Below are 18,246 nucleotides of genomic sequence, written 5' to 3'. Positions count from 1 at the left end.
AAACTAGGATTAAGTGACTGACCTTTCTTTTTTTTTTTTTTTTTTTTTTTTTTTTTTTTCTTCCCACTAAGACTGTGCAAGACGTGGTTTGACCCTGATCTGCAGGTGTGTGGTGGTTTCACCCTGCTGGGCTGCTCAACTTCACCACATCTGCTCTCTCACTTCCCCTCCTCAAAGGGAGAGAGGGGGGAAGTATGATGAGAAAGAAAAAGGCTCATGGGTTGAGATAAGGGTAATCTAATTACAGGGAAAAAAAAATAAGCAAGGGTCATGTGGAAGCAAAGAAACATAGAAAACAGTTGTTCTCTACTTCCCATTAACGAGCAGTGTTTGGCTGTATCTTGGGAAGCAGGTCCTCAATACGTGTAGCTGTTGTTCAGGAGGATAGACGTTTTCATAATGATAGCCCCCTCTTCTCCTTCCCTTTCCCACCTTTTTTCTGAGTGTGACACCATATGGCGTGGAATATCCCTTTCCTCGGTTTAGGTCAGCTGCCCTGGCAATGTCCCCTTCCCACTTCTTGCCCAGCACCAGCCTACTGGCTTTGGAGGTTTGGGGTGGGATCTTGATGCTGTGCCAGCATTGCTCAGCAACAAACAAAACACTGGTGTGATTTCAGGGATGTTCTAGCTACATGTGCAGAGCATAGCACTGAATGGGCTGCTGTGGGGCAGGTTTACTCCATCCTAGCCAGACCCAGTACCAGGTGATTGCCATCTTTTGTTTAACAGCTCAGTGGTTAGAGAACACCAGAGACCTGGGCTCAGCTCAGCTGTAAGAAAGCAGGAATGCCATTTCTGTGGAGTGCCCTGTTTTAGTACGTTTTAGGCCATGCTGAGCCAAACTGTTCTTTTCCCTTTTGTTAAAGCTGGATCACTATTTAGTCAATACGGTCATGAGTTCATGAGAACACCAAGCGAGAGGGAAAACAGTTCTATACCATAGTGATTAAAGCGTCAGGCTGGAAAAAGAACAAATGTATCAAAAAGGCATAAGATGGCTGTACCTATGAAATATACTGCCCTGAGGAAAAAAAAAAAAAAAAAAGCTTCTTTAGCAGAATTGATCTTATTTTGAACTTATGTTATTTTTTCTCTTCTAGTGAAAGTACCAGCCTAATTTTTTAGACTCAGTAATTCAAAGGTCTGAGGTATGAACCTCTTCCGATTTCTCACCCTTTAGTGTCTTTATATGTAATATATATATGTATATTTCTTTTAATAATGAGTTGGTACAGTGCAGTGGCTTAGACTAATCTTGTCTAATTTGATACAGCTATATATGGAATGTAAAAGCTGTGTTTCCTTATTCTTGAGTAAACGTGCAGCACAGCATGATGTTCTTTTTAGGGAAATAGCAAGGTCAATTCCATCCACAGGAGAAACATACAAACCAACCCTTTTTTATATGTGATTATTACAATGTACATATTCCATGAATAACAACATTTGTGCTTTAGCATTTTTGGTTCTATAACATTTATACTCTGAATGTCTCCAGAACACATGTCTATATGTAAGAAGCTCCCCTTTTCACTTATACCCTGAATATCATGTGTTATTGTCCAGCAAGTAATTCTGCTTCTGAGTCTTGCTTTTGTGCTCTTTTCACTAGCTCTAAAAATGCTATTCCTTATTCACCATTGCTTTCTGAATTCATTTGTACCAGTGGAAGAATAAGAAGAGAAAAGGAAAGATCCTCAGCTGCTCCGCTTTTGTGCTAGTGGCTGAGGTGCACAATAGCCATGAGTCAGGCCTTTCTGCAGATTCTCTCATTAACAGTGTTACCACCTTTACTTAAAAAACAAAACAAAACAAAAAAACCTACCCCCTTTCCCCCAGAAATAATAATAAAAAATAAAAAAACACCTTCAAAGAGTCACCTTTGGCTGAATTCATCGCTCATGAACAAGCAGATGTCCTGAACCTTTAGTACTGATTTGTGCATCATTCCTTCCACTCTTTTCTATCTTGAGACAAGGCAATGCTGATACATGTTCAAATGCATTTTATTGTTGCTATATGGGGATTGAAGGAAGGAAATTTTGCTTTATTAGTAGTGCTCGGCAGTTCCAAAGAATTTTTTATTGAAGGATTTCCAGTACTGTGCAGCACTGCATGTACCTACCTACATTGTAGCTAGGTGTTGGCCATTTCATTTTTACATATTGGGAAACTGAAGCACTTAGCAGTGAACAAGTCACTGTGGCAAAACTAATAAATACACAGCCTGGTTAAATCCTTGTCCTCCATGGCAAAAAGCAAGTTTGCCAACCTAAGATACCATATAACATCTTTATGATCAGTTGCTTTCCCTTCTCTACATATACAGTAAGCCTGAAATCCTACCAGTGTTAATGTGTATCCATAACTCTAAAGAAAGCTAGATCATTCTTTGCATTTTAGAAAACTGCTCAAGATGACTCCCCAGGAAAAGAGGAAATAAGAGGTCAAGTCAGTTTTTATGTTCTTGGGTTGTTTAACTCCTTGGTATTTCAATACAATTTTTTCATGCCTTGTATTTAATTAATCTTATATATAGCATTGCATTACTAATCCTATTTAACTATTTCCATGCAGCCAGACACAGAAAACAATGCACACATACAGAAAATAAAAAATTAAGAGTAGAGATAATCTCAAACAGTTCCAAAACTAAAACTTTCTGAAATACTGTACATTCATGCTGCTACCTGAGTTTTAAGCACAGAGCATCCCAGGTCAGGTGAATGCCTAATAATCTGACAGATCTGTAATCTGACATTGCACCTCTAAAATAAATGCTTTAGTGGAAACAATACTGCTCACAAAATGATTGGATATTAACCAGTTCAGGCAATATCCCTTTTGTATATTAAAAAGATAACTTCTGAAGCCTCTTATTTCCTGTCTAGGCAACGTCCTAATCTGGAATGAAATCTCATTTCTGAGTTCAGGAAGATGCTTGATTTGGAAAACTAATTTGTTCAGAATTTACACTGCCACTGCAATTAATGCACAGTAACATTTCTAGTAGTTTCCAGGCTTCTTGTGAAACTCTATTGAATTGCAAGTTCATTTGAGTACAACATAGAAATCTGAAATAAATCTGTCAGAGTCAGTTGTGCGTATCCAGGCTTGCATCAGTATTACTGGAAACAAAATCCAAGTTTATACTAAATAAAGTGAGAGTTTGTATGATCTAGGAGTGTAAAATGTTGCAATTACACTGCTTGTATTTGTATTTAGTTTATAGCAGCCAGTAATGCGCGTACTATTTGTTCAAGAGCTTTCCAGCATGTATTTACATATGTAATTTTATCTCAGGTTATGTGGTATTTGACATAAACCCTGTAGTTCTGGAGTGAACTGATAGCATAGCTATCTATTTCTGAAAAGATTTAACCTTCATATTTGTGAATGAAAGCTGTAAATCCTGAGTCAAAGGAAAGTCTAGAAAGCATGAATTGTTAGTAAATAAAATAATAAAATCTCTCTCTCTCTCTCTTTTTTCTTTTTCTTTTTTTTTTTTTTTTTTTTAGGAAAGGTTTATTTTCGTTTTAGTCTCAGTCTTCCTTGTTGAATGCTTGGGGCTGGTGAGGCAATGTGGCCTTACATATATGTATGGCAGTGTGAACATACACTTTTTCTTATATATTGAACCCGAAATGGAGTGAATGGAGTGTACTGAGCCTTTCTGAAGCTCAGGACTGGTTTTCCAGGGTGTATTTCTTGTAGGTTAGTAACTGTCTAGTGAATGGAAAATGGGAATCACCATTTTTCTGTGGCCAGACATAGAGGTTCACTATTTCCCATGGAGGGTTCTCAGTGAGAGGGAAGGTTGTGTTCTACCTAATAAGCTCACAAATGGATGGAACAGAAATACAAGATTACACCAGCATGATTTGTCTGCCATTCATAAGATATATAGTCCCAGTAATATACTCAATTTTTATTTTCTTTTGTTATTTCCATTTTCTAGAAAAAACAAGTGAGCCAAACAAAGATCCGTGTGATCTCTACCATCCTCTTCATCCTGGCTGGCTGCATTGTCTTTGTGACCATTCCTGCAGTTATCTTCAAACACATCGAGGGATGGACAGCCTTGGAGTCCATTTACTTTGTGGTTGTCACTCTGACTACAGTTGGCTTTGGTGACTTTGTAGCAGGTGAGCGAGTGGCTTTGAGCCTAGGTGCTGTGCATGAGGTCCTTGGCTCTTACAATTCATTTTCTGCTGTGGAGAGGGGGCTTTTCACAGTATATTATAACCAGTGAAACGAAGCCAGGTGTTTCTGTTGGGGTTCCTGTGCAATAACATGCAGGACTCCAAGCTGATTTAAGACCCAGGTGCCTTTCCATCTGCAGAGTGCAAGCTTTCAGCAGGGTAGATAACAGGAGTCTGGGAAGTCCTGATTATTCCTTATCGTGCAATGAATTATGCACAAGTGAAATGACTTTCCTATTGAATTCAGGATTTGTATTAGTCCATTAGGTCTCAATATGAGGCTGATTGCTGAAGCAAGTAGCCAAAATGATGAATGGACAAAGCTCTTACAAGTTAGGGTTGAGCTATAAGGCTGGAGAAATGTCTGGTTTGATGCAGTAGTGGGCTGCTAAAAACTTCTGTTGCAGAAACTGCAGCATTTCAGAGGCTGGATCTTGTTCTCCAGCCTTGGCAACAATTTCTACATTGCAGCTGCCCTGTTAAGGAAAACTCATGTAGGAAAGGAAGGACTAATGGGGTATGTATGCATCTCGGTGCTAGGAGGCTGCTCTCTATGATGAATACAGTACTAGCTGGAGCTATAAATATCCATCCTTATCAATTACCAAAGAAGAAGTCAGGATTGTTGGCTAGCAAGATGAGAGAATTTTCTCGTTCTTTTCATTCTACTGCTTTGCTAAGGAAAAGGTGGTTAAAATAAGTGGAATTTCTTTTTCCATTAGTGCATGACCTCTACTCCTCATTCCTGTTAGTGGTCCTAGTTAAAGGCATTAAGCTGCCTATGTTACAAAGAGCCATATTATGCTACTGTTTTGTTATTTCCTATAACATCAGTGGAATATGAGTTAAAAACATCAAATGAAACTACAGAGATATGTAAAGTTTTCTTTGCTGAAGAGCTGTAGACAAGTCTTTTGTAGACAAGACTCTCATCTTCCTTTTTTTCTGACATAGTGGTATAGAAGATGTGAAATATTGAGGAAAAAATGGCACTGAACAAACAAAGCCCAAGATATGTAAAAAGCATTTCACAAGCATTCAGAAGTAGAAGTGATTGTATGAACTTGATCCACTTTAACCACTTAAGTGTGAAGTAAGAAACTCACTGCTATTCTGGCTTTGTGGTACCACAGTATGAAGTAAAAATAATTAACAATATTCTTCTTAAGCATGTGGCACTTTGGTAATGTTTTCTTTAATAATATAGTTTAAAAAATAAATTTTAAATTGTTCTATATTCAACATGATTGGGAGAATTTAATACACAGCTGGGCTGCTACTAGTGGCCAGGATTTTTCAAAAATCAAATGGGTACCCTGAATGAGAAAACTTCAAAGATCGTCTCATGATTAAGAGCTTAAGGCAGGTGATCACCAGGAGATTTTGATTTTATTGTTGGTTTTGAGAAAGATTGTCTGTCACTTTCATTTTCTGTCACTTTATTCTCTCTGTATCTCTATCCCTTCAACATCAAAGAGAAAATGCTATGTCGTAAAGCAGCATCAGTGGAGCTATGCTGATTTATTCCACCTAGAATGTGTCCCGACTCTTGCCAAATTGGGAGAGTTTTTGTAGTACTGTTGGAAATACAATTATGGATATAGTCTGGAAGAAAAAAAAAAAGAATATTTGATAGGCTGAAAAAAAGTGTTTTCATACTTTTTTCAGAAATCAATTGCCTGTTTTCTACTTAAGACAGACCTAGACAATCTGCTTCATAGCGAGCTTCTGCAGGGATGCATTTGATCAGAACAGCCTCATTGTACCATAGCAACAGCTGTCCCCACCTACCATTGTTTTGCAGTCTTGAAGACTGGAAAAAGAGAGTGATTCATACAGTGGATGGGGAGAGATTAACATCAAAAACAATATTTGGGTTCCTGCCAGTGCTCAAATGTCTGAGCTTTCGTGGGGATGTTCAGTCACTGTATGCACACTCATGCTCAGTCTGGGTGAAATTAAAGAGTTATAGAATATCTAAGATTGCAAAATGCTCAAGGGGAGACACTGAACTGTGTCATCTGGGGAATTTAATATAGGAAAATCCTAAAAGCTCTCTGTTGTGATAAGGAGGTACAGGTTGGTGTCCAGCTCTCATACAACGAAGATTAGGAAATATGCATTCCTCTGCCTATGTTCCAGGCGGGGGACTTAGTCTTTGTTGCAGTGCATGTAGCACTGTGATAGGTCTAGAAGTCTCAAAAGTGAGGTTGTAGCTGCTTTCTTTTACAAAGGTTTATCCTGTTCTGTGGTAGGTAGCAGCCTAGGTGCTACTACTGCATTTGTTTTAGGCCCTTCACTGTATTTGCCAAATGCCCACGTATGTGTTTTACTAGCTCTTCCTGAGACTTGCATGAAAAGCATCTAAGATTCCTGCTTGTCTCAGCACTGGCGCAGGTTGCTTGGAGAGGTTGTGGAGTCTCCCTCCTTGGAGATTTTCAAAAGCCAACGGGTCATGGTCCTGGGGAACCTGCTCTGGGTGACCCTGCTTGAGCAGGGTGATTGGACCGGACGACCACCAGAGGTCATAACTGATATCCAAGCAGACAGTATATCTTTATTATCAGAGCTTATACAGCATTGGCTTTCTATCAGATACCCTGATTTGGAGGGGAAGGCAAAGTTATTTTTCTGTCTTATACACAGAGGTCTCTGAATCCTGTATTTAAAAACAAAGAATCTGGAGACACTATCACCTGAGGGGGTTGAACTGTGAAGTAAGCAAATTACCAGGCTGCAGGCAGTTCAGGATAAGGGAGACTAGCTGTATTATTTTTTTTTCTTAAAAATGTGTTCATGCTGTTGCAAGTACTATTGAAGCAGGAATTTCAGAATTGCTTCAGAATATCAGCAATTTGAAGAAAAAAGTTTACTAGGTGCTCTGGCAGGTCATATAGCAGCAGAACAATACGCAATTTTGAAGAATCTTAAATTAAGAACAGACTGTTCCTCCCATCTGACAAGCCTCTCACCTTTTATTAGAACTACAATGGTGTTGGCAAGAGTCAAGAAATATTTTAAGGAATTTCTCAGAATTGCAGATATTTTGTCATCAATTTTAGCATCTCATGCTTCCTAAGCATAAGTATATGCTTATTGCAGGAGGAAATGCTGACATCCATTACCGGGAGTGGTATAAACCCTTAGTGTGGTTCTGGATCCTTGTTGGCCTTGCCTATTTTGCTGCTGTCCTGAGTATGATTGGAGACTGGTTAAGAGTCCTGTCCAAGAAGACAAAAGAAGAGGTATGACATAATATCTCATTGGTTTTTCATTTTATAAGAGAGCTTTAAGTGCCTGATTCCTGCTTATCTAATGAAGGATGCTCCTCTGCTTGACCAATGCACAGTATTGCCCATGGTTTACTCCACTGGCTGTCTTCGCTATCCTGTTAGCTCTGATCTTTACCTTTTTCACAAAGGGTAGAAAAAAGCAATTGAAGCAAACCTATGTTGTTTCACCTCTATCAGTACTATTGAATACACAGAACACACCAGTAGGATTGCAATTATGAAATAAGCGAGGCTGGCCTTCACTCTGAAGCAAGCTTGAAAACTGTCATAAAAATTTCAAGTGCTCTTTCTTCAAAATTAGAGGTGCATGGATTTTTAAGACATTAGTTGGCTCTGTTCCTTATTAAACAATAATCTGCCTTTAAATCAGGCTTCAACACTGCGTTTACCCACCTTTCCCTATGTCAAAGAATATGGTTCTGAGTAAGGGTTTAGATTTAGGCCCCCGTGTTTTTAAAGTTTGAAGAAATTGAGTAGGCGGCATCAGGGAAAACATGATTAAATACACTCAGAACATGCCCTCCATGGTTCAAAGACAATATTGCTAGTGCTCAGAATAAGAGTGGAAAATGAAAGGTAATTGCTGTAGCTCTGAAGCTGAAGCATGCTGTGGAGGAAGTTAATATAATTTCAATTTTTAATGCAATCTCCTCCTGCATTCCTAGCAAAGCTGACCTGGAAGGGTCAACTAAAGAGAAGGAATAACCAAAATTTGACAGAGGCAGTGCTGTTTATAGTTTATGAAGGCAGCTGACCCACCTGAGGCCCAATGCAGCTCCACAAATAAAAGGGGAGAGCATTGGCTGTCAGGCTGCTCAGTAGCAAGACAGCACTTGGCTATGGCACCCATAGGTGGGAATTTGAGCTCTCATGGTGGATGTGAGATGCCTGCTACCACAGGTAATCCAGTTCTAGGAGGACATCTGTTCACCTGGACCACTGGATGCAGAAATGGAGTTCTGGCCCCAGCAGCCCAAGGAAACCATTGACCTTGGTGGGCTGCTGCAAACATTGCACTCCTGAATCTGTTCTCCTTTAGATGAGCTTTAGAAAAGGCCTGTGTTGACCGAGATATTGCTTGGTCATGTCTTTTTTTTTGTCTTTAAAGAAGTATTTGTTCAGCAGCCATGTCAGTGCTTTATTCTTAGTTGTTATTGTTCTTTCAGGTGCAAAGGAGTAAAAGAGAACAGAACAGTGAGACATTTAAGGACATCCTCGTGGTGCCCACACAGAATGTTGATGTGTTTTGAAAACTCCTCCTTCAGGAAGCAACTTACTTATTGCTGGATTGTGGGGGTGTTATTTGGACAGTTAGGCAATGGGCACCTCCATTAAAGACAGCTAGAGCTGACCTAGAGAAGGGACCCTAGACTGGATGCATCAGCAGGTTTTTGGAGTATTTGAAGTTACTTAATAGGTATTCCCAACATTAATTGCTTTGTGGCACTGAGTAGAACATTCAATGGGACTGAACAGCTCTGCCCATGAGCAATACAGAAAAATACATTGCTGTATTGCTACACACTGGTTGCTGTGCTGCTCTGAGACATATTAGTATATAATATGTGAATAATTTTGCCCCCTCCTGACTGTCTACTGCTGATATTTTAAGTCATGAATTTTGTTCTTAATCATGGAGGGATTAGCATGAAGGCCTGCTGCCACGGAACACAGCTATAAAATCTGTGGGGTGGCAAGAAGTGAAACAGGTACCCCAGTGATATGCCACATAAGTCATGTACTAGTCACGTGTTGGTATCTTTAGACCCTTCCTGAGTATAAACACTTCGCTGCTGAAGTTTGGCCCAGATGTATGCTTTGGACCTGGGACTCGTCTCCAAATCTATGCCAGACAATGGTTATGCTACTGTTCTGTAGGAACACGTCACTTCATTTTGTGTGTGTTCTTTCTTTCTTTATTTTCATTTTTATTAATTTATTTTTCTTGTTGTAAAGGTTGGAGAAATAAAAGCCCACGCAGCTGAGTGGAAAGCAAACGTGACAGCAGAGTTCAGAGAGACACGGCGGCGGCTCAGCGTGGAGATCCACGACAAACTTCAGAGGGCTGCCACCATCCGGAGCATGGAGCGCAGGCGCCTGGGCCTGGACCAGAGAGCCCACTCCTTAGACATGCTGTCTCCAGAGAAGCGCTCTGTCTTTACTGCCTTGGAAACGGGACGCTTCAAGGCCTCATCTCAGGAAAGCATCAACAACAGGCCTAATAACCTGCGCCTTAAAGGGTCAGATCAGCTCAACAAGCACGGGCAGGGGGCATCTGAGGACAACATCATTAACAAGTTTGGATCATCTGCTAAGATGACCAAAAGGAAAAACAAAGACCTCAAAAAGACCATCCCTGAGGATGTGCGTAAAATTTATGAGACCTTCCGAAACTACTCCTTGGACGAAGAAAAAAAGGAAGAGGAGACAGAGAAGATGTGTAATTCTGAAAACTCTTCTAGCACTGCAGTCCTGACCAACTGCATCCAGCAGCACTCGGACCTGGAGAATGGAGTGATCCCCACTGAAACCAAAGAAAGGGAACATGAAAACAAAGCATTACTTGAAGACAGAAATTAAATGTAAAAGATGCTTGACTTGAATTAACAATGTTAGTGTTTTATATACATATATATATTGAGACACGTGCCTTATACAGACTCCTTATTCAGTCTGAATTATATAGCATCGAAGAATATTTCACTGTGCCATAAAGACTCAAGCTTGCTCTGCCAAAACAAGTCAGGAACACAGCACTGCAGAATGGCAACAGAAAACTACGCACATGGAAATTTCAGCCTGTATAAGATTACCAGGGCAAAACGCAAAGGAAGAGACTGAACCACGGCGATACCACCAGAGTGATATGACCATGGCATAACATTAGACAAAAGGCAGCTATGTAAGAGGAGCCTTTGAAAGCAACAAAAAGGAGTGTATCTTTGTAATGGAGTATGTATTCATTAAGCCTTCCCCTGGTGATTAAAAAGAGGAGAAATTATTGGAGTGAACTAGAAACTTTCAGTAAGGCTTAGTTTATGTTTTGGCACGTGATCCAAGCTAGATTTTTTTTTCCATTTTTGAACCAGATGCATTATCTTTCTAAACTCCAAACGAATGTCAGTGGACACAGCCACCAGCTGGATGCTGGTTTGAAAAATCAACAGAGACATATTTAAGGGTCGGATTGCTCTTTTCATTAAAAAAAAGAAAAAAACTCTGTGGGTATTTATCTTAACCAGTGGAAAAAGAAAAAGAAAAAAAAAAGAAAAAAGAAAAGAAACAAATGGATTTTATTCTCTTGTAGGAAATATTCAATGTAAACTCACAGCAAGAAAGCGCATATGAAGAAAATGCAACATCTAGTGTTATGTTGTTTAAAAGAAGAGAAACATTAATTTAATATTTGACTAGGTGTATAAAACAGTGGGCCAACAGTTTTTTAAAAGAATTTCTCATTCACACTTTCTACCACTGAAAAATCTTTCAATTTTAATGCTGTAAGACTACGAAGGCAGAAGGAAAGCTATAGCTTTTGCATGTCAGCATACTGCTGTTCTCTGTAGCTGAATTTGAATTTTTAAAAATAGAAATAAGAGCATATACATTATTCAAATGAGGGCCAGGGCAACCATAGAATCTCAGGGCTCTATGCCCCTTTTGCTGGGTTTGGGTCTAGGCACGAGCTGCAGTCATAATCTCAAATTAAAAAAAAAAAAAAAAAAGAGAGAAAAGAAATTTAGGAAAAGAAGTTGAGAAAAATATGGTGGTAATCTTTTAAGTGCTTATAGCTTTAAGTGCCATTAATGCTGTCATATTTTGTAACTTTTTAAATAAGTATTTTGAATTATTTGTTTTAATTTCCTTTTCAGGTATTATCTTTGTTTGGCATTTGCTATCTCTTTTCTTGATAAATCTAAACATGAGCTCTCTGCATTTCCAGACTAAAGTGAAATGTAACCAAACTGTAGGCATTTTAAAAAAATCATTTGTGGTGTCTGGTCGTATATGGATATAAGACACACAAATTTCCCTAGACTTCATAGTAAATATTCAAAGAAAAGGCTGCAAAATAATTAATAGGAATTATGAAAAACACTTAGTTTTGGTAGTCTCAGCCTGCAGGCTACTGTTTGCCATTGCAGATAGAAGATTTTGCATGCCGGAAATGAAATACATGATTGCACCAGCAATGCCTCCCCTGCGCCTTCTCCAACTCTTAAATAGTCTTGCAATTCAAGCTGTAGGCGTATAGGTAAAGTAAGCATGGATGTAGATGGCAGAGACATACCGAGTCCTATAAGCTAGTCAAACGTACAGACACTCACAGGCCATATGGGCACAGACTTTTGGAATTGCATGCCCATATCTGCATACACAGAAATGCATGCTCCATTTTCTGTGATAGTTTCTTAGATTTCATGCACAACGAACCAACTCAAAATATAACTGGTCACCAGAATATGATTGCCAAGGCTATGAATAGAAACATGGCAATGAAAATGCAAATTTTTAGTATCCATATTTGCATATCTAATTGACTCTGCACCATTTGCAGGAGCAAGCCAAATATCACTAGTGCAGAAGAGGAAAAGTTCTTGGTATGTTCTGTCTGCTGATTCACTTCACTTGAAGTATCACATCATCTTTCTAATTCCTTTATCTGTCTGAAAATTAGGGATGAAAAAACAAAGTTTGAAAAATTTCAGGTCATTTGGGATTACTTTAACTCAATAAGGGCCTACAGAAATTGCATTCTGCTTAGGTCACCAATGAATCTCTAAAAGCTCAGGGCTGTCTGCTGGCTTTGGCATACTGGAGGCAGGATGGTGAGCCTCGTCCCCAGGGAAGGTTTCAGCTGACTCCATAGCTGCCCTTGCTGCTGGAGGCTTCGGGGCCACACCATGACATGGACAGCAGCTTGCAGCCACCCTCAGACCCCATCCTGCTCAGGCTGCAGGCAGGGACCACGGGGAAGCAGGTCTGTTCAACACAGGAGTCCTCAAGCCCTCCTGTCAGTCCTGGTTTTGGGCAGGCATGGGATGAAGTAGGGCCTCCAGTGCCACACGTGAGCAAGTCCTCTGAAGTCTCGGAAATTCAGTGAAGCCTTTTGCGCTCATTCTGTGGACCCAGGATGGATAAAGTACACTCGGATGTAGTGAGGCTTTTTGTTGTTTAGATCTTGGGCTTTACTGTAGACTAGTAGGAAGTTAGGAGCAAAAGCTACAATTCGAGTATGAATTTGAATTGCAGACAAGGTTCAGAAGTGCTCAGACGTGTGACTGGGGTCCCGTGAATTAAAGTACTGCCTGGTTACACCATATTGCACTTTGCTTGTATAAGGATCAGGCACACAAAAGCAAGTCACCTGAGCCTGAAAGCCTGCAGTACATGCAGATTGTGCTAACAATTCTCCATGGTTACCAAATGCCAAAAACAACATCACACATGCAGTTTGATTTGCTCCTCAACTGAGTTATTGTCGCAAGAAATGCTTGTCTATAAAGGAAAAGTCCTGCACAGATGCACAGACAGCTGCAAGGATATGTGAGATACGTTACCTCTCTGTGAAAAATAAGGCTTAGTCATAGCCACTGCATTTGTGCAGGGAAAGCAAGAGTAGTTTTCTTGTAGGCCTTGTCTGCGAGAGCAGGGAGTTAGTGGGCAAATCACAGAAAATAAGTCAGCATGGACAAAGTGGCTGAGGATGTAATATTTGGTGGCCAAATTCAGAACTGCTTGCTGTGATGTGATAGAAGGACAATACAGTCCTGGCATATTATTCATCTCTAAATTTTCCGAGTTCTCAGTCTGCATCCTGTCCAGATTCTAGCTGATGGCATCTGTGGCTTGCTTTAGTTTCTGCCTGCCCATCCCATGCACGAGTCCCTGGCTGACATTTTACCAGGCTGTGTCTTCACCCACTTCTGGTTTGGGATATGATTGTTTCAGGGACAGAGGGTGATGCTGAATAAACTCCCAGTGAGATACAGAACAGAGCATTGGATGACCTTTTACATGAAAGCAAAATAACCTTTTTCATTCTGCCCCCCCCCCTTCACCCTCATTTGTGTGTCTATGAATCTTGCTGAGAAAGCTGCCAGTCTGCTAGTGGAGCAAATATTTTCTCCCATATGATCGCCTGTTAAATACCTCAATACACATCCATTTGTATTTCAATGTGGGAAGTGCAAAGGGTGTATTGCGTAGGGTGGCATCCAGTGATGTCTGAAAACTAAAATGACATTTTATTGTCCTACATTGCTTCTCCCCTGGCAAAGGCCATCTCTGGGTTTTAGTTATATGTAGCAGTTTGGGAGAGGATCTCAGTTCAAACATCGAGTGTCTTGGTAGTTAAAATTCTCACCCTTTGGCATTTAAATTACTTAGAAAAAAAAAATAGTTATTTCTAGTGAGGCTGTTCAACCGTTACTGCAAGTTTTGGCAAAAGATAGTCTGAAGCATATCCAAGTCTCCTTGCACTTAATTACAACCTTTCACAGCAGCCTAAAAATAAAGTCAGGCAAAATGGTGACTTATTGACTTTAACTCTCAGATCCTGCACTGAGCACAACATGACTTGACATGGGAATTGGGACCTGAAAGAACAAAGGAAACATGGATTTTCTGTAGCCGCAGCCCTCACACATAGAGGAAGACTCAGCTGTCTGTTTTCCTACAGCTTTTAGCTCTGCAATCCCACTCTCTCCTGTCTTGTGCGGGAGACTTCTGGCATGCTCCTTTGGGGATCCTCCTGAACCATTAACCATCACTGAGCTTGTGCAGATTTTGCATGAGTGGTTTTGAAAAGGTTTGTAACTTCATCCATGTGGCAGTCTGTGAATTTCATTGTCCTTTTTTTACAGGGAACATTATTTCTAATAAACACGTTATTAGAAATAATAGTAAATAAAAAAGTAGTGATTTATATTAACGAAATCTGATTTTCGTTGTTGCTGTGAAATTATAAACCATCTGAGCTTTTGCTGTCTGGCTTTATGATGTCTCTAGTAGAAGTCTGCTTCTTCCAAAGCCATTAATGGGCGATGCCAGAGACTTTCTGCAAAATTCTCTGTAATCCACGATAAACAAATTATGTCTGTGAGTTCAGGGTGTTAAAAATCCTGTCCTTAAGAAACCTGTATTTTCCTGAAGAATGTGTGTTTATGCTGTACATGGGCTGTTTGTTTGTTTGCCAGCTTTGGTTTTCTCAGGGGCTTACTTGTGTTGTCAGGTAGCATGATGTCTGCTAGTCTCACTTTTCCCATCATCCACTAAAAATAAATAACAGGCAAAGACCAAGCTTTATGTAATCTTGTATATTAAACTGGAACAAGAAATCTTCTGCTAAACAGACAAATTTAAAGGGTGACTGGGAACTGCTTCAGTCCTTTCCGTACCTCTGTTTGTTCTGAACTGTGGTTTCTTTAATCTAAGACCAAAATCTGCTCCCATCAAAGTCAGTGCAGTAAAGAGGAGCTAGCTTCTTACTTTTAAGCTTTTTAGGGCGAAGATCTGCTGTTTGAGCACTGAAGTGCTATTTGCACTTACCGAGATGGCGTTACGTCAATACTAAATACAAATAAGCCCAGCTTCAGAAATGGTTCCCTAGGCAATAAAATATCAATGAAAACACAAATGCAAATCAACACAAATCTGTGGAACTCAAATAGAAGCTAGTAGATTAATGTATGAAACTAGTTGCCTGAAATATATCATCACATAAATGCAGATTTGGAAGTTCCTGTAGGTTGCCTAATTCTTCCCAAGGTCCCCATCTTGTTCCCTACCAGTAGCAGTTAGTCTTGTTAATACCATTGCTGATTTGGAGCATAATTGTTCCTGCCTGCCAGCACAACTCAAGTATCTAATGATGTTAGACCATGTTGACTCACGCTGATGAAATCAAACACTCTAAAGAAGCAGTTTGCAAAAGCTAATTTGGGGTTGTCCTGATGAAGCCAGCACATACTCTGGGAGCCGGATCACGCTGGGTTGAATAGGTCAGTCTAGAAGCACAGAATATCCCGAGTTGGAAAGGACCCACAAGGATCATCGAGTCCAACTCCTGGCTCCACACAGGACCACCCAATCTAAGGGCAGGTCTTGTCCACAGTGCTGGTGAGTACTCAGGAACCGACTGAAAAAGGTGCCATGCGAACATGTGCATGTGCCCACCCCTCACACAGCCCATGCAACCAGTTCTTGCACACAGATTCAGTGGTGATGCCTGCCACTCTGTGCAGGTAGGCGTGAACTTCTGTGCGCCCTCATATCTGCAGACAGGTTGTGTCTCAGCAAAATCTTGCCACTGATACCTACACTGCTTTAGAGGAAAGAGGGCATTTCTCTAGCAAGTGCCCCTTTGAGACAATTAGGATGTGCTTTTCTTGGCTGAGCTCCTTGAGAGCAAATCACAGGCAGGTGATATGTGGCGTGTAAGAGAATATTTTAGTCTCCCAAATATGTTCCACCCACACACTCTTTTTCCTTGTGAGAACTGGGAGCTTAAAGAGGAAAGTTTATAGTGCCTATTGTGAGATGTAAGCCAAACATAGCAGCCTTCAGCCTCCCATTTAGCAGTTTTCCAGATCCTGGAGTCATGTAGTAACTATTATTAGAAAAAGGCAGGATTTGTATCTGGATAACAACTTTGCAACAATTTGAATTTGTTAAGGCCAATGTTCCAATGCAGTTTTAGGCTCATTTTTTTCTAGTACAAATTGATCTAGACCTTGTGGACTGGGCCGAGAAACCACGATTAGTCATTTTCAACCCTGCATTTGAATTTTATTTTTCTCTAAAATTTGGGGAAACATTTTGGTGGGATGCTAGTCTATTTATTTTTTCCTGATCAACTTCAAATCATAGTATAAGCAATCATAAATCTACTTACAAAGATATTCTATCTATTCTCTTGTCTCTGTCCCTCTTTCTTTTTCTCTCTCTGTAAGATTTTATGGTGCTTTAGAAAGGCATTTTCAGAAAAGGGACAATTTCATAAATGTCATTATCGGGGTACAAAGCAGAATGTGCTTGTACCGTCTTGATAAATTTGCTGCTATTGTCTTTATTATATGATGTAATGTTTTACTAAGATGGAAAAAAAGCAACAAAGACCTTCTAGATGATGAAAACACTTCTCCTGTTGTTGTTGGTTTTTTCTGATTTTTTTTTTTCCTATCATCCATCAAGAGCGGAGGAGCTGTGATTAATCTCACCTTTTGCAGTTTCCCAACAGATGCACCAACAGATGCTGCAACCTGTTGAACTGTGGGTCTGTTGTCAGCAAACATAGGTGACAAAGGATTCCTGCAAGCATGGTTGATACTTCTGTGTAAAGTCTGTAGAGACCCCTCATGGCTGAGCCTTCCTTGACATAAAGCCCCTGTGTTGTTGTTTTTGTTTTGTTTTGTTTTAATTATTTTGCTATTCTTTATATACTTGCTATGCTACACAGTCTTTACTGGTTCTTGTTATTTGTGCATTTATTGTGTAACTCAAGATTTATTTCTCCAAAACCCACACCCCTATTTTAGTGTCTGCTAACTGGACCTACTTTAGCTACTCTATATCACTCTTGAAAAAGTGGTTATTTGCATTTTCTAGTTTATGCACATTCTCATCCTGGTTGTTCACTTGATTTCCCATTTTCAGGGCATGACCTTACCTAGCAGTAGCTGTTTGCTCTGACTTGGTGACCTACTGCCTAGGATATGCAGAAGGCTGCTTCGTTTTTAGAGTTGAACAGCAAGCTGATCTATCTATCCAGCTGATCCACTAATTGTTCCTAGAGGTGATTGGGAAAGATAATGAGAAACAAACAAACAAACAAACAAAACACAATAGGGTGGATGTGTGACCAGTTGTGAAATACTTTTTTTTCCGCTTCAAAATCTGGATGCAGGATGCTACATGTTGCACTAATATCCTTGCTGAAACATGATTTTCTCAGTGCAGTCTGGAGTTTTGCATAACACCAGCTATTTTGAAATGAATTGTTACCTTCTGGTATAACGATTACATTACAGTTATATTAAAATTATTAATTTAGAACTAATATACTAAATCTGAATATTGCACAGAGGAAGATCCCTCACAGATTGCACAGCACAGTGCTTGGGCTGGCAGGTGTCAAGCTGCTTTCTGACAAAGTTTTAGATCATTTCTACAGAGAATACTATAGACTTCACCCCTGTAGGAGTGCCTTTGAGTCATCCCTTCCTTTCCTTCTGGCACAATGGGCTGGTGTTTTTCTTGATGGTGTCGCCTTGATGGTGTCATGAGAGTCAACATAAACAAATAAACAAACAACCAAACAAAACCGATGTTAAACGAGCAACTTAGTCCTATTTTATAGCAGAAATCTGAATAGTTCTTGATGTGGCCCAATAACTTACACATTCAACCAAAAGCAGGAAAAACATGAGTATAGTTCCTAAAAGCAAACAAAAGACCAAATCCTCTTCCTTTAAGCCACTGTCTCACTGAATAAATCTGGACTTCTGTGTTCATGCTTTTGCAGATAGCACTGATGAAAATGAAGACATGCATACTGCATTTTGCTCCTGTTAACCTTTCAAAACTAATCCAGCAAGGAGAAAGTTAGCTGCTATTAATCTCTTGTGCCGATATGCACAGATTTAACAACTGCAAATTAATTGCTTCCCATTGCGTGAATATTTGGGCAGAAACAGAGAAAGAAAATTCCCCAAGGGGGCAGAACGTGGCCTGTGAATCTCTTCTTCC

General features: G+C 39.9%; 1 protein-coding gene across 6 annotated transcripts in view; it reads left to right on the top strand.

Annotated features, from left to right (window-relative positions):
• KCNK10 (potassium two pore domain channel subfamily K member 10) overlaps positions 1-16,636 on the top strand; it is a 71,605-nt gene extending 54,969 nt beyond the window's left edge. For all 6 annotated transcript variants that reach the window (XM_080593021.1, XM_080593017.1, XM_080593016.1 and 3 more), the window contains 3 exons: positions 3,961-4,147; positions 7,307-7,449; positions 9,454-16,636. In XM_080593021.1, the coding sequence (XP_080449147.1) occupies positions 3,961-4,147; positions 7,307-7,449; positions 9,454-10,077 (954 nt within the window). In that variant the 3' untranslated portion in view covers positions 10,078-16,636. The remainder of the gene's footprint in view (positions 1-3,960; positions 4,148-7,306; positions 7,450-9,453) is intronic.
• The last annotated feature ends 1,610 nt before the right edge of the window (positions 16,637-18,246 follow it).

This window comes from Anser brachyrhynchus (assembly GCF_964034855.1).
Source record: "Anser brachyrhynchus genome assembly, chromosome: 5".
NCBI lineage: Eukaryota > Metazoa > Chordata > Aves > Anseriformes > Anatidae > Anser > Anser brachyrhynchus.
Note: the sequence above shows the minus strand (reverse complement) of the source record. Positions and strands in the feature narration are given on the sequence as shown.